General features: G+C 39.5%; 1 protein-coding gene across 2 annotated transcripts in view; it reads left to right on the top strand.

The window, feature by feature from the left end:
* The first annotated feature begins 206 nt into the window (after positions 1–206).
* Positions 207–26058, top strand: part of gkt (glaikit) — a 104757-nt gene continuing 78905 nt past the window's right edge. For both annotated transcript variants that reach the window (XR_011017543.1, XM_067135895.2), the window contains exons 1-3: positions 207–392; positions 8448–8561; positions 15417–15542. Coding sequence is in view for 1 of the 2 variants with exons in the window: in XM_067135895.2 (XP_066991996.2) it covers positions 353–392; positions 8448–8561; positions 15417–15542 (280 nt within the window). In the remaining variant the exon portion in view is untranslated. The remainder of the gene's footprint in view (positions 393–8447; positions 8562–15416; positions 15543–26058) is intronic.

Below are 26058 nucleotides of genomic sequence, written 5' to 3'. Positions count from 1 at the left end.
TTCCTCCTTTGTTGTGTAAACCCTTAAAATATTAACATTTGACGTATATAAAAGAAATATACATCCAATATTAGTGCTTGTAGTATAAGTGATAGTTTTTTTGGTGAGTACATTTTCTTATTTATAGTTATGTGCTTGTTGGTGTGCATGCGTTCACTTTCTGAACTTCTTTGATAGGAGATCAAAGAGTATAAACGCGGAACTCTGTAATGTCATCTGGTGAACGTCAAATATTATAGTTAAATTCCTTTGTACCTTTATACACGTAATAGAAATACCGGTGTTATATGTATCTAATATTTGCACTTAACTGTGTTATATTAATTTTGGCCTGGATCCTGGTCCTAAGAAAATGGAAAGCCAAACGAGAGGAAAACGGGTCCACGAATCAGGTTAGGTTTTTCATATCTGATCCATATTATTGGATTGTCTAAATAATATCTTCATATAATTGGCTTTTTTTATATTATACAGTTTTATGCTTAGTTAATTGTTGGTGGGGGCTAATTACGCCCATTAATTTGCACCCTAAAAGAGCAGTACCTTATCCATCACAAGGCAATTATTTATCCAGTGCTGTTTGTTCGTGTGCCCGTTTTAATTACCAAAGTACACACTGGTCAGAATTTGTGTTTATAAGACTCGACTCAAAGGAATGCCCACAACCCTTAAAAGACGAAGATGTCTGGTCTTCGGCAAACAGGGTCAAGGGAGGCTCACAGGGAAGAAAGTGATTTGGTGTTATGTTCAGAAGTAATTTTAGGCCTACCTTGTATGATTGGCAAAGAGAGTGTCGTACAGTACATACTTTCCATTTAGACTATAGTAAAGTTAGTTTTACTTTTGGGAATTAAACATATGTCATATATTCCGGATAACGTTGAAGGTCGGGCCCTGGAATCCAGTCAACAGCATCAGTTTCAGCTATGTCCAGAAGGTGTTTTTTTTATAAGTTATTCATTTTTATTATTATTATGTCATTTTTATGACATTTGTCAGCTGTTTTAGTTAATTCCTTTCACCTGATGTCTGAATTGTTAAACAATTCATTGGTTACCGTACGTTCTGTGATTCTGAGAATTTTCTTGGTAGAATAGCTTTTAAAGTCAAATAAATATGAATATTTGTTCCACCTTTTCAATACATAAAAAGAATTTTTAAAAGAATTAAAACTGTAGGGACATGTTTCGCTCTTTAATTAAGAGCATCATCAGCCTATATCTCAAACTGAAAGTTAAATAATCAGGTACCTGATTGTAATTAAATTAAATATAAATGTGAAGATGATGTTATAAATGGTAAGCGAAATGGTTGAATAGTTTAAAGATTAAAATATGGATGGTCGTAAAATTTATATACCCTCCTGAAAGTCCTTGTTTAAATATAGCAAATAGGTGTCCTGTGGAGGTTGAGGGTGTAATAGAAAACTAATAGATCCTAAACAGATTGATGAACACATTAATGAATAAAATGTAGCTGACAATTCCAAATGGTGCATTAATACATTGCTCACTTCAAGTGAGGTCTAAGGTAAATTGTTAAGTTGAAACAAGAAGAGCAGTAGAGAAAATTTATCAGTGTTAAATATTTTGAACGTTGGAAATAAATCAGAGTGGAGTTCAGATCCAATTCTTAAAATTTATAGCATAGAGACGCTTCTGTGGTCCATTTTAAGTGAGGTTTATAATATGTGAAGAAATAAAATTGTATTCCTCCAGAAGTCCGAGAGAAGAAGGGTGCTTGATGGTAAGTGGCTTGTCAAATGGTAGTTGGAAGGAGTAACTTGTGTGTAATTTCATTTATTTCATTATTATTATTATTATTTATTTATTTATTTATTTATTTATTTATTTATTTATTTATTTATTTATTTTGTTTACAAACATCATTTTCTCTTCAACTCTTCTTTAAGCCAACCTATTTCAATATTACTAAAAAGACTTCAATCCTAATTTCTCTTTCAATTCTACACAAGTTACTCCTTCCAACTACCATTTGACAAGCCACTTACCATCAAGCACCCTTCTTCTCTCGGACTTCTGGAGGACTACAATTTTATTTTTTAACATAATATTATAAACCTCACTTAAAATGGACCACAGAAGCGTCTCTATGCTATAAATTTTAAGAATTTGATCTGAACTCCACTCTGATTTATTACCAACGTTCAAAATATTTAACACTGATAAATTTTCTCTACTACTCTTCTTGTTTCAACTTAGCAATTTACCTTAGACCTCAATGTATTAATGCACCATTTGGAATTGTCAGCTACATTTTATTCATTAATGTGTTAATCAATCTGTTTAGGATCTATTGGTTTTCCATTACACTCTCAACCTCCACAGGACACCTATTTGCTATATTTAAACAAGGACTTTCAGGAGGGTGTATTAATTTTACGACTATATTTCAATCTTTAAACTATTGTCAACCATTTCGCTCACCATTTGTAACAGCATCTTCACATTTATATTTAATTTAATTACAATCAGGTACCTGATTATTTAACTTTCAGTTTGAGATGTAGGCTGATGATGCTCTTAATTAAAAAGCGAAACATGTCCCTACAGATTTAATTCTTTTTAAAATTCTTTTTATTTATTGAAAAGGTGGAACAAATAAACTTTCATATTTATTTGACTTTATTGCACATTTCAATACGGACCAAAATATGAGAATCATAACATGTAATAGAAGAGCTTTTAACGGACATAGACAATTGCGAGCCAATTCATTGTCGTGATTTGAGTCATTTCTTCTCAGCTCCCTGTGTGCTAGTTTCTGCTTTGGAGCTTTCTTTCTTCTTCTTCCCTCACTGACCTGCCACTGTTTTTATCTCATTATATATTCCTTTATGTTCCTTTCTCCCTATATAGGCTATGATTTGGTTTGCACTTGTTTGTTCCTTTCCATTAGTTGGAATATATAATAAATAAGATATTTTTAAAAATCATATCAGGCCTAAATGTTGTACTAATCCATTTATAAACAATCATGTTCCTAGACATGATATAGGCTTGTGGGCTTATGCTGTGTCTTTCTTCTTCTTCCCTCACTGACCAGCCACTGTTTTTATCCCATTATATATTCCTTTATGTTCCTTTCTCCCTATATAGGCTATGATTTGGTTTGCACTTGTTTGTTCCTTTCCATTAGTTGGAGTATATAATAAATAAGATATTTTTAAAAATCATATCAGGCCTAAATGTTGTACTAATCCATTTATAAACAATCATGTTTCTAGACATGATATAGGCTTGTGGGCTTATGCTGTGTCAAGAAATAAGGTGAAATTCTTTACGTTTTGCAGAGAAATTTGCCCTGCGTCATCAGAAGAAAATAGACTATTCACAAGAAAGGCTTCTCAGGGAATTAGGTTTGAATTTAGACGTTATAATAAAAGTGGAAGTGGTATGTTCATTCGTCACCAGATAGCTCACCGGATGTGGTACAGTTCTAGCGTTCGAAGCGGAAGCTGACGGAACCATCAGAATCGGTCTGAGAGGGAGTCGCATAACAACAGGAGTACATATATAATGACATAGATACAAGCCTGGAATGAAATATCTGGCAATGAGGAACGTACAAATTTGGAAAACACCGAAATCAAATAACAATAATGAAGAGACAGGGAAGGGAACTACGTAAATCCTTAATGGCTGGCAACCACGTACTACGTAAATGATAGCCAGTGTCCCTTTTTGAAATTGTTAGATTTTCTACGTATTTCCACAGCTTCCCATATAATTCTGGACCTGTGGTGTCTAGTGTGGGTAAGAGATCGAGCATCTTGGAACATGACATCATGACCCGATGATAGAGCATGCTCAGCTATTGCTGATTTGTCTAGCTGGTTGAGACGAATATTTCGTTCATGTTCCTTGATACGAGACTAATGGACCGGCATGTTTGGCCAATGTATACCTTGTCGCAAGTACAGGGAATTTCGTGTACCCCAGGATGTAAAAGTGAGAACAATTTGTCCTTGGTTTTACCTAGACTGTGAGCACTTTTAGTGACAGTGCCAAACACTGTTTTTATATTGTGTTTGCGGAGTACCTTGTCAATTCGATCTGTGGTGTTGTGAATGTAAGGCAGGTAGGCAGTTCGCTTTCCCATCCTTCTGTGAACTTTGCTTGGTCATTTCTCTGGGATGCAGGGCTCTATGAATCTGCAAATCACTGTAACCATTTCCCTTGAACGTGACTTTGAGTGTGTTCATCTCCACCTGGATATTTGATGGCTCACAAATTCGTCTCGCCCCCTTGGTGAGTGTCGTGAGAATGTCTTGTTTTTGTGCTGGATGGTGGTGCGAAGCTGCATGAAGATAGCAATTTGCTATTTGCTTTATGTCGCACCGACACAGATAGGTCTTATGGCGACGATGGGATAGGAAAGGCCTTGGAATTGGAAGGAAGCAGCCGTGGCCTTAATTAAGGTACAGCCCCAGCATTTGCCTGGTGTGAAAATGGGAAACCACGGAAAACCATCTTCAGAGCTGCCGACAGTGGGGCTCGAACCCACTATCTCCCGATTACTGGATACTGGCCGCACTTAAGCGACTGCAGCTATCGAACTCGGTGATAGCGATTTGTGTGGGTAGGCTTACGATAGGCGGTATGTCTTAAGGAGCTGTCCGGTTTCTTTCTTACTAGAACAAATCATGTTTCTGTTTGTACTTTATTAATATTAGCTTTAGAATAGGTTTTAATATCAGACTAGGAAAGTAGCGTCCAATGTTTTTCTTGTTGTTACAGCATCATGGGAGAACAACTGGGTTGAAACCTTTAAGTTATGGTGAGAATAATGACAAGTAGTATCTTATCTACTCATGTTACGATTTATGGGGATTTGAGAGGATGGTCTGAATATGTAGCTTACAAAGGAACTGCTAATAACTCCCTCATCAAAGTAATGTGTACTATGGTTATCATCATCATCATCATCATCATCATCATCATCATCATAGCATATTCCCCTAGGTGTGGGGTCTGCTCATTATATCTTGGAATGCTACTTTTTTCGATCAAATGCATCTTCGGGGTGTAGGCCAACAATTTGCATATCATTTCTTGCTTTGGCCATCCATGTGGTTGCTGGCCTTCGAGTTCCAGGTGGTAGATGGTTTTGGCAACAGTTGAAGGTACTGGCTTCATTATAAAATGTTGATACCAGCAAAGCCAGCTTTTTCTCACCTTTTCTGTAATTGATGACACACAAAATTGCTTCCAAAGGGTGTCATTGGTTACATGGTCTTGATGGGAGATACCGGTACCCAGTATCCATCATAATATGGCATGGAGACAGCTCTCGGCATCCTTCATTGTTGCCCAACTTTCAGTGTTATTGAGTGCAGCAGAGTTGACAATCAACCTGTAGATTTTTTATTTGAGCTGGACTGGAATTATTTATGCTAGTGGTTTAACGTTGCACTAACACATTGAAGGTCTTCCTGGACGCAAGGATGGGAAAATGATGGATTAGGATGGTAGCGGCCATAGCCTTAATTAAGGTTCAACAGTAGCATTTGCCTGGTGTGAGAATGGGAAACCATGGAAAACCATTTTCAGGGCTGCCAACGGTGGGATTCGAATCTATCATGTTCCGAATGGAAGCTCACAGCTACGCAACCCAAACTCCATGGCTAATTTGTTTGGTAGACTGGAATTTGTCTGCCGTATAGCACATCACTGACTTTCCACCAACACATCGAGGCTACCTTATTTCTTGCTCGCACATCACTGCTGATGCTGCTATTATTTTGGAGATGGGAGCCAAGATTCTGGAAACTGTGCACCTTTTCTATGTCTTGCCCATTTGTTTAGAGTGTTCCAATAGTTATAACAGTTGTCAAATATTTAGTTTTCTGGATGTTCAGGTGGAGTTCAAAATGGTTGAGGTTCTCATTCCAAGACTGGACATGCTACTGCAGTTCATCTGTAGTAGTAGTAGTAGTAGTAGTAGTAGTAGTAGTAGTAGTAGTAGTAGTAGTAGTAGTAGTAGTAGTAGTAGTAGTAGCAGCAGCAGCAGCAGCCTTCTCCAGGTCCAGGAATGCCATGTACAGTGATATTGCATCTTCTGCTGATATTTCTCCATTTATAGAGTGAACATCATTTCCTGTCATTGATTTTTACTTTCTATTAGTGTCTTTATTTCCGCACTGAACTGGGAATTATTCTCAAATATGGTTCAGAATGACTTGACCTTCAGATTGACCACTTTATCGCCTTAAGAACTCTTTGAGCATTCATTTTAATGATACCTTCGTTTGTCATCTGTGATATCAATTGTTCCAATACTGCACTTATTTCTCTTCTCACTGGTGCTTAACTTCAACTTTTCTGTGTAAAAGCAATAACAACCAGCTATTTGCTTCTTAATCTATAAAACATATCATCCCCACTCTGGCAAACTAGCGAAAGTGACAAACTAGGGAATCTCTACTTCTGAAGTTTTGGTGTAGATTTTATTGGTTATATATTGTCTATGTTCTGACAAAGTCTCACATCTGCAACTCGTTCTGTATGCCTAACGCATAAAACCAATCATTAAATATAAAAATTGATTTGACATGAGTAATCACAACTTCTTTCAGCTCCTCTAACCTTTTGACAATTTGCAGATTCGCTAGTTTGCCAGAGTAGGGACGATATGACTACAAGATCCAACATCGAGATAATTATTTATCTCCACATCAAGATTTAAAAGACCTTTGAATACCCAGTGCATCTTTCTTATGTGATATTGAACTTTCATCATGTGAAAAAGTTTGTTTTCTATGTCTTTTATTTGGTAGTGAATTTTTTACCTTGCACCTTTTGAAAAATTTAAAAGACTTTAGAATACCCAGTGCATCTTTCTTATACGATATTGAATTTTCGTCATGTGAAAAAAGTTTGTTTTCTATGTTCTCTTGCACCTTTTGAACGACAGGCTGAAGATGACCCTGACTAAAGGCCGAAACCAGTCCCAATTGTGATTAACTTATAATGTAACCTTGCCTTAATAAGTTTTCTTATATTGAATAGGTGGAACCACAATATATAATCAATTTATTGTAATATCAGTATTCAAATGAAATTCTCATCATTCAATATACCATGAACTCCTAAAAATAAACCAGCCACACGTATCTGCTTCAGACTATGATTGAAGAAAATGTGGTAAAGTCTGTTTATAGATCCTTTTTCTTCCCATTGTCCAGTTAGTGATTGCTCAGAGCAAATGGTTGGATCAATGATTTCTGCTGTACTTGTTTCTTTATTGATGGCAATAATGTCAAAACATCTATCACTACAGTTTGTTGGCTCTTCACAAATAAACACTGCAGATTAAGTTTCTTATACTGTATTCCAGTATCAGAAATCTTGTTTCTATTTCAGGCATTTAGAAATGTTTTAAACTTTTGTTAGTGGTACTTCTCACGAGCTCAGTGTTCACTAAAGTCAACAATTATTATATGTATTTCTATTTTGTTTCATATACTTTAGCAGTTAAGTAATTTCCATGGAGAAAAACAAAATAAACTTCTGACCTTTTATGAAAGGACTAAAATTAGGACTAATATTAATTATGATACCAAGCGAGTTGGCCGTGCGGTTAGGGGCACTTAGCTGTGAGCTTGCATTTGGGAGATAGGGGCTTTAAACCCCACTATCGGCAGCCATGTAGATGGCTTTCTGTGGCTTCCCATTTTCACACCAGGCAAATGCTAGGGCTGTACCTAAACTAAGGCTATGGCCGCTTCCTTCCCAATCCTAGCCCTTTCCTGTTCCACCATCCCCATAAGACCTATCTGTGTCGGCACGACATAAAACCAATTGTAAAAAAAAATTATGATTGGACTGTTTCCCACATGCAAAGTCAATGAGTTCCAGAACAAAGTGAATGTGAATTGGTTTATAATAGTGCTGAAGCCAGTTCACTTTCCCATTCTCTGAAAAGAAAATATGAAGACGTCAAAACATCTGTTACAGGGAAATTCAACAAAGATTGGTTAGGCCATTTTGAATGGTATGACTAGACTCGCAGCATGTAAAGATTGTTAGTAGATGCCATCCAATAATGTCACGGCCCCTATGTTGTTTAAAAAGGAGTCCTTTATTTTGTATAATAAGAGCAAAGTACATTGAGAAAATGTCATGAGTACAAAAGCAAAGAAATGTCCTTCAGAAATGCTGATGGTGAAATGTAATTGGAAGATGAACCAAGAAATATTTGTGAGGAACAAACTGAGCGTTTGGTGTGGCTACTGCCTTTCGACTTCAGATTTCATATGCTCTGCTCTAAAAGGAGATCTAAGGCATTTGTTTTACTTTGTGACTAGCTTCTGATTCATTAATTTTTATAATATGCTTTATGTCTTCTTAAGTGTCTTTAGTTTTGTTTGATGCAATTTTCATGATTATTTTATTTTCTATAACTGCCTGTATTATAATTTCAAGGTTCCGGAAAAGATGTGGGTGAACCCGTGAGCAAGAAGTCTACTGTTTGTATGTTTGGAGAAAAATGTTATCGAAAAAACATGATTCACTTGACAGAATATTCCCATCCGCATTGTAAGTATAACATTTTATTGTGGAAAGTTATGTAGATTGTTAATAAATATGGTACATCTAGAAAACTTTGTTCAGTTATAATTATCCTGCTTATTGTACTGAGTTCTGCTGGTAGAAAATATTGGCTCAATCTGTGCTTAACATTTGGGATAAAATAGTTAAATAACTGTTATACCCTAGGTTTAACATTACCACTCATTCCTTCTAAATCTCCTAGAGATTTCTGTATTCATTCATCACATGATCTGCTGCAATGCTCTAGAGTAGGATTTCCCAAACTTTTTGTCTGAGGCCCCCTGAGTATATCGCATGCAGTCCAAGGACCCCTTAGCCACAGAACATGATACTGCATTCAGTAAACAAAAAACCAAAATTTTATCATGATACCATGTTTGATTTTATTCATATAATTTAGAACTTTCTTTGAAATTTTAATTTAACATTTATATAAAGATACTTTATATATGCACAGAAATTATAAAACAGTGTGACACTTGGCTAATAATTACAGCAGTCTGGATCTGCTTGAAAAAATTCAATTGTTGTGGTTGTTGGATCAATGGTACGGTTGGTGCTGTTTTCCAAAGACCAAGCGTTTTAGAAGCGTAGTCACTCGAACCGAAGATCAGCATCTACGTTAGCTCTGTTTCTGTACTTTATCATTTGTGTGAGAACAGAAGAGGTACACTCTCACAGATATGTTGTTATGAAAGGCATTAAATACAGTATTTCCTTTCTAAAAATTGTAGGATATAGGGGATGTCACGGACTCAAAGGTCGAGCAGAGACGTGGAGTTGTGATACATTCCAGGAACTTCCTGGAGCTAAACATTTCACTCCATCTCCTTCTCGACCCATTACACACTTCAATTTATTTTTCACTTTCTGTCTGCCAAGATACTTTGACTACTTGATCTTCCTCAAGGGAGGGCGGTTCATGTTTGGTTTCAAAGAAGGGCTTTTTGATCCACAAGATTTTCTCAACCAGAGGTATAAAATATGGTCTGAGTGTGGATACTAGCAATTCCAAGTGTCACAATTTCATCAGTTAAACTGCATTATAGTATTTGTTCTTTTTCCGCTGCTAACTTCTACTGTCTATCGGCCAAGTTAAGAGTTACATACACTGAATGTAAATTATACAACAGTTACCAAATTTAGTATAATTTTTTATGAATTGTGTGTGTACAATAAAATTTTGCTCTTTGAGTACTTACAACTTACATTATTATTACGGACCCCTTCGATTATCGTCACAGCCCCCCAGGGTTCTGCGGACGACAGTTTGGAAATGGCTACTCTAGAGGATAGCTCCATGCTTGGCTGACTGTATTTGATTCTTGGTTCTACCACAAATTATGTTTGTTGTCTAAAGGGGCCCAACATCCAGATCATTGGCCCCTCTGCCACAAATTTACTACTGATTTGAGTGAACGGAATGAGGTGGTAACACAGCTAACACAGTTAGGAAGAGAAGTCCGTTAAAATCCCTCTGTCAATATCTTAGAAGTAGTGTTTTCACTCCCGAGCACCTTTCAAACAACAATAACTACATATCGTATGTTTCTATCATCTAATTCTGTTCGTTTGGATCACTTCTTTCAACATGTTGATACTTAAGTTATAAATATTTACTATGAGTGTACGCCTGTCATTGTTCCCACCGCATCATTCTGGCTTAGGAATAAGTCATCTTGAATGCATCCTTTACTCTTAAGGTTAATGTAAAATACATCCTTAAGCTTATCTCAAATATTTCTTCTCATTCCACAATGAACTCTCTGGATTTGAAAGAAATGGGATTGATGAGGAGAGAGTCCATCTTTATGAAGATGTGCGGGTAAGGTAATGTAGAGATAGTCCTTGTCTTTCTATGTTTGTCTTTGTCTCTTGTTTCTATTGCTCTCATTTTTTTTACATTGACCTTTCATTCTGTTTACCTCAGTATGGAGTCGAACTTCGAAATCTCAAAGTGCTCGCAGAGGCTGAAAATACTTTGAGTTATTGAAAACTCGAGATATATAAAAATGTGCATACCACTCTGACTGCATGCCGAAAAAGTAAAATTTACTGTTATTAACTTCCTAATTTTTGTCACCAGTGCCTTTATTTTTTTTCTACATCTAGAATGTTAATATTTTTAAATATCATACCAAAAAAGCAGTGTTTTTAAAACCTTATTTTAGCTTAATAAGGATCATTCTCATTTTAGTATACTTACAAATTCATATCTTTGAAAAGAAGTACATCATTTTCCTTCGGCATTTTTTCTGTAACACTGTGCTCTTTTCGAATTTCTCCAGCAGGTTAACAGCATCAGACATGTCCTCACCAGCTGATGACTGTTTCTGAAGGAAGCTGTGAAATGTGGTCAGTGGTTGAGTGACCCAGCACGTCAGGAACATCCAACTTACACATCACTCCCTACTGCAAACAGTTTGTAGAGGGTTGTGAAGTTTCCTTAAGTCTAATTTAAGCTGTCATGGTATGCGGCTACTCATGGTTGCAGAGTGCAGTGCTATGGCATGTGGCTATTGAAACAATACACTTTAACTAAAATTAGGGAATGCATATAAGGAGACAACTTAAGTTCAGGTTCCTACTGCAGGAGCTAGTTTTATTTGGGGATGAGTGTGCATTAAGCATAATGTTCAGCATAACTCTGAGTTACAAAAACATATTTTACATCTGGGCTTGAAATATTCTTTGAGATATCAAAAACTTTGGGTAATTGAATTTGGAAGTATAGACAATATATAAAACTTAAAATATATATGATTCTGTCAAAAAAACAATATTCCATTGAGATATTGAATATTTGAATTATAGACATTCAATTTATAGAAGTTTTGACTGTATGTTCCTATTCAAGTTCCTAGCATATCATTGTCACAGTTGGTTCTTTCAGATATAACAGGAAAATGGACACCTGTTTCAAGCAAGGAATATGCACACTAAATGGTCACTCCTATTCTTGCTTCATATCTTTGAAAAGAAGTACATCATTTTCCTTCGGCATTTTTTCTGTAACACTGTACTCTTTTCGAATTTCTTCAGCAGGTTAACAGCATCAAACATGTCCTCACCAGCTGATGACTGTTTCTGAAGGAAGCTGTGAAATGCGGTCAGTGGTTGAGTGACCCAGCACGTCAGGAACATCCAACTTACACATCACTCCCTACTGCAAACAGTTTGTAGACCATGATTACATTGCTGTATTGCAGTCTAAAGAGACATGATTTGTACAGTCAATTTGGTGGCGTAACATGATGCTGTTTTTGAAGTCTGTGTTATATTGCATTGAGCTTTATTTCTAATATTTTATTCTCATTTTATCAATCAGTTTTGGGGTTAATTCCTATCACAGTAGACTGGGATTCAAGAGTATTTGAAGATGTGGGGGATCCATATCAATAGGTCTTCTAGCATTTTACTGCACTTGCGAGGCTGCTTTACTTGGTGAAATTATCAACCTGACTTTTCACCCTGTTTACCATCTGCTGTCCATCACACAACATTGTCAGCGTCTTTTTGCAGGTGCTCACGATACTGTGACTTATTTGTTACTCTATACAATATGACATCATCCACAAAAAGCCTTTTATCTGGGATTCCGGTTCTTTAGTCATATCACTTATCATGGTCATTGGCTGTCACTCTTCTCTAAGTATACAATTTTCCTGCTTAACAAACCACTTCACAGTCGATGCGCTGTATGTAGCAAACTTGAGGTGACTAAACAAACCATTTCTTGCATGGAACATGAGTCCTTACTAATTGCAGTTTATACATGGTGAAGAGTGTGGTTAGGCTTGGTGAAGCTTTTGTGCTTGCCATTTGGACTCTTCCTGTTTATGACGTTCTTGTTAAAACAGCTCGACAGCAGCAGGGATGGGTCTCTGCCAAACTATCCTCAGCAAGTGTTTCCCAAGTCTGAGTATTTATATTGGTCTCTTCCATGGTTTGCTTAAGTTGGTCTTTGTAACACCTCAAAGGGACACATCAGGGTCTTTTGCCAGAGCAAAGTTCACCATAGAGGATTTGACGATGGAGTCTACTGTGACTCGTATGGCAGACATACCCAGTCCATCTGAGTCGATGGCCGGTGATAGAAGCTTCCACCCTGTTAATACGTGCTTTCTATAAAAATGCAAGATACGAAGCGTGTTTTTTAAGTAAGGTCCGTTTTGTTGTAGACACTAGTAGTTCGCGCTCATATTGCAACGAGCACGTGCGTCATGTACCGGCATGCCTTGGGAACAACTGTGCTCAGTTTCAGCTCTGTAGCTAACCTGTACGGTTCTGTTCTGTGCTTTCAAAAAGTTTAAGACTGTCAACTCACCCGCCGCTTGTGAGGTTTGGTCAGTGATACGGTTTTTGTCAGCAAGGAACCTGTCTGCTGCAGAAATTCATCGACAGATTTGCGAAGTGTACAGTGATACTGTTATGAGTGAAAGCAAAGTGCGTAAGTGGGTATGACAATTCAAAGATGGCCGTGACAACGTCCATGATGAGGACCGCTCCGGTCGCTCTTCTTTGATTACAGACGATTTGGTGGCTTCAGTTGAAGCGAAGATTCATGAGAACAGGCGCTTCACAATAACAGGTCTCTCAAATAAATTTCCTGATGTGTCGAGATGAGTGCTTTACAACATTGTTTCTGAACACCTAAAGTTTAGGAAACTGTGCTCCCGTTGGATCCCGAAACTCCTAACAGAGGACCACAATAACCAAAGATTTGAGTGTGCAATGAAGTTCTTGACTCGTTATGACAAAGAAGGTGATGGCTTCTTGAGTCAGATCGTAACTGGAGACGAAACATGGGTTTCGCATATCACGCCCGAATTGAAGCAACAGAGCATGGAATGGAGACACACACACTCGCCTGTAAAGAAGAAGGCCAAACAGACTCTGTCCCAGCGCAAAATCTTGGCGTCGGTGTTTTGGGATAGGCATGGTGTTTTGTTGGTCGACTTCATGCAACAAGGAACCACTATCAATGCAGAAGCATATTGCCAAACCCTGAGAAAGCTACGCAGAGCAATTCAAAACAAAAGATGCGGCATGCTGACAAAGGGAATTGTCCTTCTCCATGACAATGCAAGACCTCACACTGCAGGTCAGACTCGCGATTTATTGGACAGTTTTGGCTGGGAAGTTTTAGATCGCCCACCCTACAGTCCTGATCTTGCACCGAGCAATTACCATCTGTTCCTCCACCTCAAACATCACCTCAGTGGCAACCTTTACAATGATGACGACTACGTGAAAACGCCAGTGAACTCTTGGTTATCGGAGCAGGCAGATGATACAGTCCTTGATACACTTGAGGTTCAAAATGGAGAGCTGAGTTTCTTCTGGTGAAAGCGCTCAAGCTCATATATACTGCCTTGCAGAATGTCACTCTTAATTATTACAGTATCATAAAATACTTCATATACTGTAATTATCTGAGTATCTTTGTATCTTTTTGTTCATGTTTTTGTCATCATAGGTAAATTTCATTTGGCCTACTTCACTAGTGTTAATCACTTCCTCTACTTGGACATTATCCTTATATTCTAGTTGGACAGTTGATACTTATACCATTATTTCATTGTATTTCCTTTACCACTAAGCAAATTGGCAATGAGGTACAGGTCACTTAGTACTAAGCTTGCATTTGAACTCCAATGTTAGCAACTGTGAAGTTGGTTTTCCATGGTATCGCATTTCACATGAGATAAATGCTGTAACTGTAGTTTTAATTAAGGCCTTGGCTGCTTCCTTCCTGATCTTAGCCTTTTCCATTCCCTCTATGGCCCTAAAATATGTATACAGGGTAGTCTGAAACAACGTGAATCGGGTACATGAGCGTTACAGTGTAGGTCATAATGATAAATAATTTGAAAAACATAATTCAATATCTCACACCGTTGTCATTTTTTCAGCTGTTAAAGTTAATTACATCGCTTTGCGGGCAAATGAAAATGGGCTTTGAGAGGCAATGTTGCTAAATCTGCTCGTGGATTAAGACCCGCTTGAGAGCCAACACGAGAAATCAACATCAAAGACACAGCGTGGGTTTCAGCCGATGTCACCGTCCGTGTTCAAATCCCTCCCCTGGCATTTTTTCTTGGACTAGTGCTCTCCAGACAGTCTTAATCCATGCGCAGATTTATCAACACCGCCTTGCAAAGCCTATTTGAATTTGCCCGCTAAGCATTTTAATTGCCTAACTTCAGCAGCTCATAAAATAATAATGGTGCAAGATATCAAATTATATTTTTCAAATTATTTATCAGTATGAGCAACTCTCTAATGCTTAAACACCCGGTTCACATTGCTTCCGACTACCCTGTATAGTTAGTGCAACTTTAAGTTGTTGGCAAGAAATATTTTTTTTACTATTTAATTTGTTGAAGTATTATTTGTCTACATCTAGATAAGGGCCTCTCAGGGTGCATGCACTGTGCATGGTGCAAAAGACGACTTCGCTTGGTTGACCAGAGTGCAGACCCCCACACCTCGATTTGGTGCAATAGCACTGTCTCTCTCTTTCCCCACGCCTGTCTCGCTCACTCCCCCTGTCTCCCTCTTCCTCACTTGCTCCGTAGCACTCCAAATCCAAGCCGAGTTGAGCCAAGCTTAGCCGAGTAGCCCAGAGACGAAGCGTTGGTCCGAGCCGAGTGGGACCAATGTACAGTGCATGGAGCTCTTGCGCCTCAATTTGCAGGCGTGGTATTTTGGGCGTTTGGGAGGCCTTGATCTAGATCATTTGGTTTTTATTAAAACAAAGGCATTCCAAAGCAGTTGTCATCTTTAGAATTTATAGTTTTATTTTGATTTACACAAATTAATGTATTGTAATTTTAGTGGACAAGTTGCTCAGATCTCTGGAAGATGTCAATGATCCAAAACTTCCTGATGACTTCAAACCCCAGATAGATTATTCTATCATCTTGGACCAGCTTTGCATTCTGAGAAAAATCTATGACAAAAGTAAGTTGAAATATTTTAATTTATGCATCAAAATTGCAGTAGTGTTTGATATGTTATCATATTGTCTTGAATAGCAGAAGTATTATAATATTGTTAAATGCCATATCTGTGGAAGGTGAAGTACTATAGTACCAGTGAACTTCCGTGCTTCCTTTAACTGTAACTTTTCAAATTCATCATACTCTTCCTGTACCTTTGTACCCTATTGACTATTTTCTCTGCACTCTCATTCTTAAAGGACTGAGATGTTCTCTCTCCTTTAATGTGACATATATATTCTAATAAAATAAGCTTTCTCTGTGCATTTTTTTTAAAATATCATTAATTTTGTCTCAGGCCTAATAGGTATCAGGGGCTGCCTGGTCAAGTTGGTAAAACCATGCTCAGTTTACCCAGGAAGACGTGGGTTTGATTCCGCATCAGAAGTCAAAAAAATTAAGAAACAAGATTTCCAGTCCCAGGGTGCAGCCCTGAAGTTCACTCAGTCTTATTATGTCTGTTATGGTTTCTCGCACAAACAACAGTTTTCAAGCGATGTTGTATTTAGAGACCCATCTCCGTACAGACTTCTGGAGGAAGGAATTGATAATTGTGACAATGAGTGGCATGCATTGGTTAGCTGTACGCCTGGCTACCTTATTCTTATTCCTAGTGTAGGCTGAGTGTACCTCAGGTTATGTGCATCTCCAGAAATGAAAGTCTTGTTTCTAAATTTTTCATCTTCTTAACCCGCATCCTTCTGGATAAATCAAGCTTGTTTTTATCTCCTCAGTTAGGAATCTTCCACAGATGGTATTTGATGAGATGGTTAATTATATTAATTAGGCCACAGATTTATACTATGGTGTATGGGGTTAAGAAGGAACCTTAATTTATTCCTAATTTTTTAAAGTCATCATCATTGTGATAATTTTTCTGCCAGCGATTGTTGTTTTGTAGGGTAATTCGACAGCATTACCACCTCTGTCATAATTTTTCTGCCTTTAGGCACATCTTTTGGGAAGCATTCCCTCTTCTTCTGAATTTTCCAGTTTTTCTCTTCTTTCTTCTCTTGCTCCTTGTCCGCTTTTGTTATCTATAAGCTAGTGGTGTCCTTTCTATTGTCTGACTGGTCCAGATTTTTTGTGGCTCGTCATGAATTTGAGACTAAGTGACTGGAATGGGATGTGCTCAGCATCAGAGAACATAATTGAGCTGAAAAGTGGGTTAAAATCCTTCTCTCTGCTCTCCTAGAAGTCTTGATCTGTGCTTTCTCCCCTCAAAATCTAGCTGAATACTAAAATGGTATTCAAAATTAAGGTCGGTTCTCCTGCATTCATAACCCCAATTAGACACACATCGGTACGGATTGTCAAGCAAGAACTTAACCTATAGTAAGTAAGAAGTGCTGATGATCAGAATGCCCCAAGGCCCTTACATAAAGTTACAACAAGAACACAACCCGTAATACTTTAAGCTATGTGTGCCCTGACTTTTCTTTAGGTCTCTTTCTTTCCATGCCATACTCATTTTATTGGTAATTTCTCATCTTTTCTTCTCTTATATTGATACTACTGTAATTTTAATTTTTCTTCTGCCTTGTGTGGATGCCTCCTCTAATTCTTTCTCTGTTCATTTCTTCACCTGTCAAATTTTGTCACTGGAATTCTACTCCTCAGGAACATCATCTCGAAGGCTTGCGTTTGTGGGCACAGATGACTAGGTACCAGTCTACTTTTCCTTCTTTCTTTTTTCTTTCTTTACTCATGATAGTATAGATACATAGCAGCTCTTGCTGAAATTTCCTTTATATATCTGTGGCACATTACACCATCTTACATACATTAGAAGAATGTTCATGCTTTCCTACCCTATTAATTTGTTTCCTTCCTGCTTCTTCCACTTTCCTCAATCACATTCCTGTCTTTTTACACGCGTAGGTCATTTCATAAGTCATGACAGCTGTGTTATATCATCCAAACATGTGGCAGCATGATAAGGCTAGTATTATGTTGGAAATCCTGTGGCACATGCTACCAAAGGCCACCAACAGATTTTTTTTTATGGGCACAGGTGGGTAGGTACCCATGCCCGACGCAGGTCAGTGTGTGTCCGGCCATGCTCCAAGATGGATGTAAGTAAAGTGGAATAGCAGTTATAAATGAAAATTGCAATTCTCTGTGGCCTGTTACTGCCACAGACAAAGCTTGAGCATGAGCATAGGAACCAGAACTGGAGCATAATCAGCTGAATAGCATCATCCGGTGACACCACAATGACAAAAGGTGTGACAGCCCCATGAAGGTTGTGCTCATTTTGGCATATGGCATCCAAAGCGTTCTTTGAGCATCATCCTGTGCATGAGAACGCCATCATTAGTAGAGCAGAGATTTTTAGGAGGTACAAGCCTTCATTTCAGGTTTCTTGTAAGCTTAAAATAGGTTTCTTTCGGTTTTGCTGCATAGATGCCGCCATTGATGTCTTCTAAGAATGTTTTCATGGCCTGGTTGGTTAGCACATTCCGTGGGATGTTTGCATCCCAACACCATTCATTGATGATAGTTGGAATTATCTTCAGGATTGCCAACTGTGGAAGAAATAAGTATTTGCTTACTGTAGCTTCTGGACTTAATTCTCCTAGCTGCACTAGGATTGAGCGCAGCAGCAGTTTTATGCTGCTCAGGATGGGATTTCTGCTCACATTTAACCTGAAAAAAACAAATAGAAGTCTTCAGCAAGCATGTTAGGGTATTGCAATGCAGTTTCTTAGGTTAATTATGGGAACATTACTGTAATTTGCTTGGAGCATGCTTGACAGAAGACTGCTGGACCATCCATAGTAAAGTTTCGCTTTGTAGTAATCCATTTTTCAGTTTAGCTATTGTTTTGCTATATAACAAAGTTAGAAAAGTATTGCAGCAACCAATTACTGTACCATGCTTTTTGCCTGCTGCACACACACTCATTTGGGTAATTTTTAGGTACAATGAAATTTACAAATTCTACTTCAGGAGGTAAAGTAAAACTCATGTCCTCATCCCAAGGTGGTGCAGCTCTTTTCAGGAACACCCCCAATGGAGGTGAGCTGCATGTACCATTTCAACCACATACCAGCCCTCCTGCCATTCTTAAATTTCTGGCAATACCGGGAATCAAACCTGGGCCCTTGAGGATGGCAGCTAATAACACCAACCCTTACGCTACGGAAATGGACGCTTCAGAAGGTGTGAAACAAAATAGCAAGGAAAAAATTAGGTTAAAACTTAAAAATCCAGGCCCTAATCATTAGTGTCCAGTACTGCCAAACATTTCTGCAAGGACATCTGTGTCATACAGTTCAGCAGAAATATCCCTATACTGCACAGTTCCATAATCTTTCATGGTAACACTTCAGTCCGCACTGGGGCTCCCGTCAGGGACCTTTCACAACGGCGGATGTGGTAAGTCTTAGAACGCCTCCCTGTTCACCAGACCTCAGTTCATGTGGTTTTGATCTCATCCCAGAACTGAAGAAGCCATTGTATCATATGTGATTGGCCGACAGGGCAGCCATTGTAATGGCATATCAGCAGGTGGTACACATTGACACAGCCAACACTGTCGATGGTGTTCAACATCTTTCCCATTGTTGCCAACGATGTGTTTTGTTTTGTAGGACATTAGCCGTTTGTAATGCACATTTGTGTTCAGGTTTTGCATTACAACACTTCTGATACCCAACCTTGTTTGATAGCATTTGAGACGCTCATTGCCTTGGCCTTCCAATCCATATTCGGAATTTCCCATGCTGCAGCATTATCGGATGATGAAACACAGTTGCCATTGACGTATGAAATGGCCCCTATACGACTTAATCACATGTTTGCTCCTTTTGATTACTGATGTTGGCCCGTTAGGTTGCTTTTCTCCTTTTGTGTTTGTCCAGTGTTTCTACTCTTTTACCACCTGTATTGTCTTTTTTTAAATACCTATATGAATACGACAGAGTATGAAGAAGTAGAGATTGTCTTTATCCTTTCGTGTTTCCATGTTCGTCCTTATCTCCTCTTTTCTTTCCTTTTGCCCCCTCATTGTGTTTACAGTATCCTGTTCTTGTTCCTGTCTTTCTGTATATGGTTCATTTTTTCTTTTTCCTTTCCCATGTAAATGCTACAAGCAAATCACTATGAATAAGATTTTATTTCAATTTTAAGAGATTGAACTTCGTAGACACTGGTTTATACATACTTCAAGGTGAACAATTTTAACACCAAGTGAGTTGGCCACATGGTTTGAGTTGCGTAATTGTGAGTTGCATTCAGGAAGTGGTGGGTTTGAGCCCCACCGTCGCCATCCCTGAAGATGGTTTCTCGTGGTTTCCGATTTTCATATCAGGCAAATGTTGAGGCTGTGCCTTAATTAAGGCCACGATCGCTTCCTTCCCTGCCCTATCCTATTGTCGCCACACCGTAAGATCTGTCTGTGTCGGTACGAGATAAAACAAATAATTCTAAACCCCCTCTGGGTGGGGGACGCAGACGAAGAATACACCCACGGTGTCCCCTGCCTGTCGTAAGAGGCGACTAAAAGGGGCGACCAAGGGACGATCGAATCAGAACGATGAGACTACTTGTAATTAGTACCATCACGCAGGGAACACCATGGGTCGCTTTTACTTGCGCATAGTACCACTTTGTTAGGTACACAGTAGGTTTGTGATTAGTAGCAACAGTGTGTGAATCAGGGTGGGTTTTACAGTACCTGTGATTAGTACCACTATATGAGCGACACCATGGGCCTGCCTTGCCTATGATTAATACGCACTATGTGAGGAACACCACGGGATAGTACGAGTCCCTGTGATTAGTACACCTATGTGAGGAACTGCATAGGTTTGCGATGCCTGTATGAGGGGGGGATCAAATTTAAACAGGATTTTATTTTTTATTGAAATTCATTTATTGAAAAAGGCAAGGCAATTAAATTTATTTTTCCACATACTTTCCTGCTTTGGAAATGTATTTGTCCCAGCATATGGGCAGCTTTTTGATACCCTCATCGTAAAAAGAACAGGGTCGTGTCACCAGCCAGTTGCGTACGAAGTCTTCCACACTCTCGTCATATTCAAGTTGTTGCCCTCCTAGAGCTTCTTCAAGTAGTCTGAACAAATGGAAATCGCAGGGTGATAAGTCCAGGCTGTAAGGAGGGTGATCAAGTGTAGTCCAGTGCGTTTCCTGTAGCTTAGAGACAGAGCTGCAGTAGGGGGCATGGCATTGTCGTGGAGGAGGAAAACCTGTCGAATTGGTTGGTCTCGTCTTTTGCGGCGATATGCAATCCTCGTAGTGTTCAACAGCTCGCAGTAGTAAGCAGCATTGATTGTAAGTCGCTCGTGCAAAAAATCAATCGGCCAAATGCGTCACTGATTGAAAAAAACAATTGCAGGAACCTTGCCAGCTGACAGTTGAGTCTTTGCTTTCACTGGCGCTGCCTCCCCTTCACTCCGCCACTCCTTACTGGATTGTTTGGATTCGGGAGTGAAGTGGTGGACCCATGTTTCATCGCAGGTGAGGAACTGACTCAAAAATGCATCACATTCTTCCGCAAACCTTAGTGTAAGCCTCTGACAGACCTCCAAACTCGGTCAAGAAGGGAGGGACCCATCTAAAACATACTTTACAGAACTGTAGGTCATTTGTGATGATTGCTTGACAGCTCCCATAACTGATTCCTACTTGTTCTGCAATTTCTGATACTGTCACCTGTTGATCATCATCAAGAAAGTCTTTAACTGCACTAATGTTTTCGTCTGTAATGCTGGTCCGAGGACGGCAATTGTGTTGCTGATTTTCCACCCATTGATGTAAGTATGATAAACTGATATAACTTGAAAAGAATATTTCTCTCACCCATGGGTAAATAATGCAAGTATTGAGCTCGAATTATTATTATTATTATTATTATTATTATTATTATTATTATTATTATTATTATTATTGATGTACATCCACTTATTATCATTATTAGTTTACGATCGCATTATTTATGTGGTTACGTCATGAATTATTTGTTGTATATAGATATTTATATGAGTTTAGTAATGTAAGAACCTGTATATAATTTATTATTACCTGTATATATGATTTGTAATCCACTACAGAATTGTGAAACACACTGTGACATCCAGAATGGTACTGGGTAGATGAGAACTCTGTAGAATATTCTGTACATTATGGTCTTAAGCACTCTAGAATTTACGAGAAAATACATGTTTCTAGAAGCCTGGCCAAGCACATATATAAAGAGGTGGTCTTGATGGTAGAGATGAGTTACTGTTCGTTGGAGTTATGGTTTAATAGGAGTTATACTTGTGACCCTGTACTATGACATGCGTGTAAGCAGTCAATTGTTTTAAGGTTGTGATCTCCGTGTAGCTTAGTGATAGGCACTTGTTAAAGATGGTGGGTTGTTGATGTGTGTATTTTGTTTGTGACAGCAGTTGATTAGGTTATATGTATGTTTATGTGAAGTTAAGGTGAAATTAATAAGTGTATCAACTGACGGCATTTTGTGTCCGTCTTTGTGGATACAACATTGGTGACCGTGGGACAGGACGTAAGAAGTTACGAGTGAATACGAGTGTAGTGCAAAATAGATCAAAATGCAAGTGATACTAGGAAATATGCCGGTGAAAAAGCTCAAAGACAAACTCACCAAGAGAAATCTCCTGATGAATGGGGAGAAGAAATTACTGCAGACGTGATTATGGGAAGATCTCACTGAAAAAGGAGAAGATCCCGAAAATTTTTTCATCGAAGTCGATGAAGATCCAAACGAAACATCTGAAGATGAGGTAAATATTCCCAAAATATGTTCTAACTTAATGACCATGATGCAGGCATTAAATAACAAAATTTCAAACGTAAATGATAAACTTTCAGACATCAATTCCGGCCTAACAGGACAGATTGCAGATCAAGTTTCGAAAGTAAATGCAAAATTTCTCAAGCTAACTCAGTTTTAACCGGACAAATATCACAAGTGTACACACAGGTTTATAAAGTTGAACAGGGCCTAGAATCGAAAATTTCAACTGTAGATAATAAAATTTCATCGCAAATTAGCGACATCACCAATCAATTAACGCAGCAGATACCAGACATCAGGTCAAAACTGGGACAGGTTCAACAGATCGATAGTAGGGTAACCCAGCTGGAAGGGGATATCTCAAACCTCAAGGAGGAGATGGAAATCCAGGTTTCTGGCATAAAGCAACAGGTTGAGGGGAGGACTTTTACCGTTGAGGGAAATTTTGAAAGCCGTATCTCTGCCATTGAGGGAAAATTTGGGAGCCGTATTTCTGCTGTTGAAGGAAGGTTAGAAAACCAGTTTTCAACCATCAAGGGAGATATGCAGAATATAAGGGAAAACATCCTTCACACAGTAGAAGATAGATTAACTCAAACAGCACGTATCACCACACCTCTAACCCCGTCAAACTAACCAGCAATACAGCACACCTAGACCTGAAGGTGATTATAGAGAGCCTTCCAGAATTCTACGGGTGACTGGAAGAGAATCTGACTAGCGTCGTCGAGGGATCGGTCAGTCTGTTAGGAAGGACTAATCTACCAGAGGACATCTTCGTGCAACTCATCACACCGCGATTAAAGGGGCAAGCTGCTACTTGGTGGAATAACTTGAAGGGTCTAAATTTAAACTGGATGGACTTCAAGAGGGAATTCCTCGCTAGGTTTAATTCTGAAGGAATGAAGAGCTCCGTGAAAAGGAAGCTACTGACTGAAGCACAACCCTCTGGGATGAGAGCTAGCGCCTTTGTCCTACAGAAGTACCATCTCCTCAAGTGTTTGCACCCAGAAGGAAGTGAAAACGAGATCTTTCCAGACATCACAGAGCTACTTCACGATAATATTCGACCTGTAGTGAAAGTATCACAACCAAGATCCTTTGATGATCTATGCAGAATCATCGCCCGACTGTAGGAGGAAAACAAGAGCAAAGCTACGGAATAGATCAGCGCAGTTAGGAAGTGCTACCAGTGTGGAGGAACGGGACACCTGAAGAACAAGTGCCCAACTTTCATGTCGGAAAACTAGGTCCAGCCCATTCTGGTTTGAGGGGGGATAGGACCAGAAACAAGAATGCGCCTGACAGATAAGCAACCCTAGTCAAGTAGGAGAGGGAGTGGTCAGATAGTGAGTAGAATAGGCCAACCCCGCCCAGCTATCATCTTAAGGATTGGCAACGAAAATATTTCAGCCATACTCGACAGCCAAGCAAGCCATTTTTTATAAACGGGACTGTTGCCAGATTGCTTCCGCCTGTGAAGTCTCACCACCTCGGAAGGGTTGTGGGAGCAACAGACAGAGTAACCTACTCCATCCAAGGACAGACTAACCTAACCACTAAATGTATGAGCATGCCTGTTGTAATTGGCATTGCAGTGATTCAGAATCTGATACCTGACATCATATTTGGTCTTGACTTTCTGGTGGAATACAAGGTGATCCTAGACTATGCAGCTCGTGAAGTCTTTCTGGGAAAAGACAGACATCTGAAGGTCACCTGGCACGATGGAACTCTCCGGACTCGCAAGAATACGGAAGTCGACGTAAACCTTGGAGATATCCAGTTAACACATCTTCGACCGAGTGAAGAAGAGGAGCTGAGGCACACCTTAAAGGACTTTCTGGAAATCATCACCAATAAAATAGGACGGACTACCATGGTAATGCACACCATTGAATGCCGCGCTTCCTCTCCCATCAAGCAACATCCATATCCAATCAACCCGGATAAGTGCAACTTCATCATCCAGAAGATTCAAGAGATGGATGGGCAAGGTATCATCGAACCCTCTACATCCTGTTGGGCTCCACCTATCGTCCTACCGAAGAAGAATGGGGAGTATCGACTGTGTGTGGACTTACGCAGTTTGAATGGTAAGACCGTTAGTGATGCTTACCCCATGCCTGACCTGAAAGACTCACTGAAACAAGTAAGTGGGTCTAGGGTTTTCAGCACACTGGATCTGAACTCCGGATACTGGCAAGTGGAGGTCAAGGAAAGTTCTAGACCACTGACCACCTTCATGACACCAAGAGGATTGTACCGGTTTGCAGTAATGTCTTTTGGATTGAAGAATGCTCCTGCCACCTTCATGTGACTGATGTATAAGGTATTATCAGGATATGTTGGATATTTTTGCCAAGTGTATCTTGACAACATTTTAATTCACAGCAAGAATTTTCAAGAACACCTTGTACATCTGAGGAAAGTACTGGAACTGAAGATTCATGGACTGACTTGCCAACTGGAGAAATGCCACTTCGCCCAGTTCCACAGAGAATATCTTGGCCATGTCCTAACATCTGAAGGCTTAGAAGATCAACCAGAGAAGAATCAAGCTATCGAAGAAGATGAATGCCTGTGGAGGAAGCAACAAGTACATCAGTTCCTTGGCTTGTGTGGATGGTATAGCAGCTTCGTGCCACACTTTGAAGAGAAGGCAATACCACTCACTGATCTACTCCATAACAACCACCCCTTCCGATGGACCAACAAGGAAGAGGCAGCATTCCAAGGCGTTAAGGCTGCGATATGCAACGCTTCCTGTGTAGCCCATCCCGACCCTCAACGGAAGATGTGTCTGCAGATGGGCGTCAGCGACTCCGGCTTAGGAGCAGTGTTATTCCAGGAGAGGAGTGACGGCGGAAGGGACATCACTGAGTATGCCAGCAGGAAGCTATCTCCCACCAAACAACACTACTGCACTGCTGAGAAGGAAGCCTTAGCCGTTGTGTGAGCCATGGGCAAATTCAGAGGCTACTTGGAGAGAAGGAAGTTGCAGCTCTGCACCGATAACGCCGCTATCAAATGGTTGAACTCTGTCTCTGGCTCAAAATCTAAATTGATGCGATGGGCTCTGTTAATCACAAATTTTATTTCGATGTGTGTCACGTCCCAGGACTGACGAACATAGGAGCAGACAGCTTATTTAGGCACCCGGTGATGGAACCTGAAGCTAGAAGCATCATTGTTGAGGGCCGATGACCTTCGATGTTAGGCCCCTTAAAACAACAAGCATCTTCAAGCAACAAGCATCATCATTGTCGAGAGAGAGTTCCCACGAAAACACCGGAGTGAGCCTAAGGAACCTGTCCTTATGACCATCAAGAATGAACTTGGTCTGGGAGTAATCAAACAGTGGCAAGAACAAGACAAGCCCCGTAGGACCATGACGCGGTGGATTAGGAGACAGAACACCGATAGTCAACTCGTCCTGAGGGAATTCAAGATGTGCTATAAGAACTTCCACATTGACGGAGGACTCTTGATGAACAGATCTCACCTCTCTGACACGCCTGCAGTAGTGGTGATCCCCAGACAGTACACGATGGACATCCTTGAGAAGTTCCACGACAGCACCTAAGCCGGACATCCAGGAGTCGAAGAGACGTATCAGTCTATCCGACGAAGGTTCTTCTAGGTCAACATGCGGAAAGACATCCTGGACTATGTGAAGGGGTTCTACATCTGT

The sequence above is a fragment of the Anabrus simplex genome, chromosome 1 (assembly GCF_040414725.1).
Source record: "Anabrus simplex isolate iqAnaSimp1 chromosome 1, ASM4041472v1, whole genome shotgun sequence".
Lineage (NCBI taxonomy): Eukaryota > Metazoa > Arthropoda > Insecta > Orthoptera > Tettigoniidae > Anabrus > Anabrus simplex.
The sequence above is the reverse complement of the archived record's forward strand: the minus strand, read 5'-3'. Positions and strand labels throughout refer to the sequence as shown.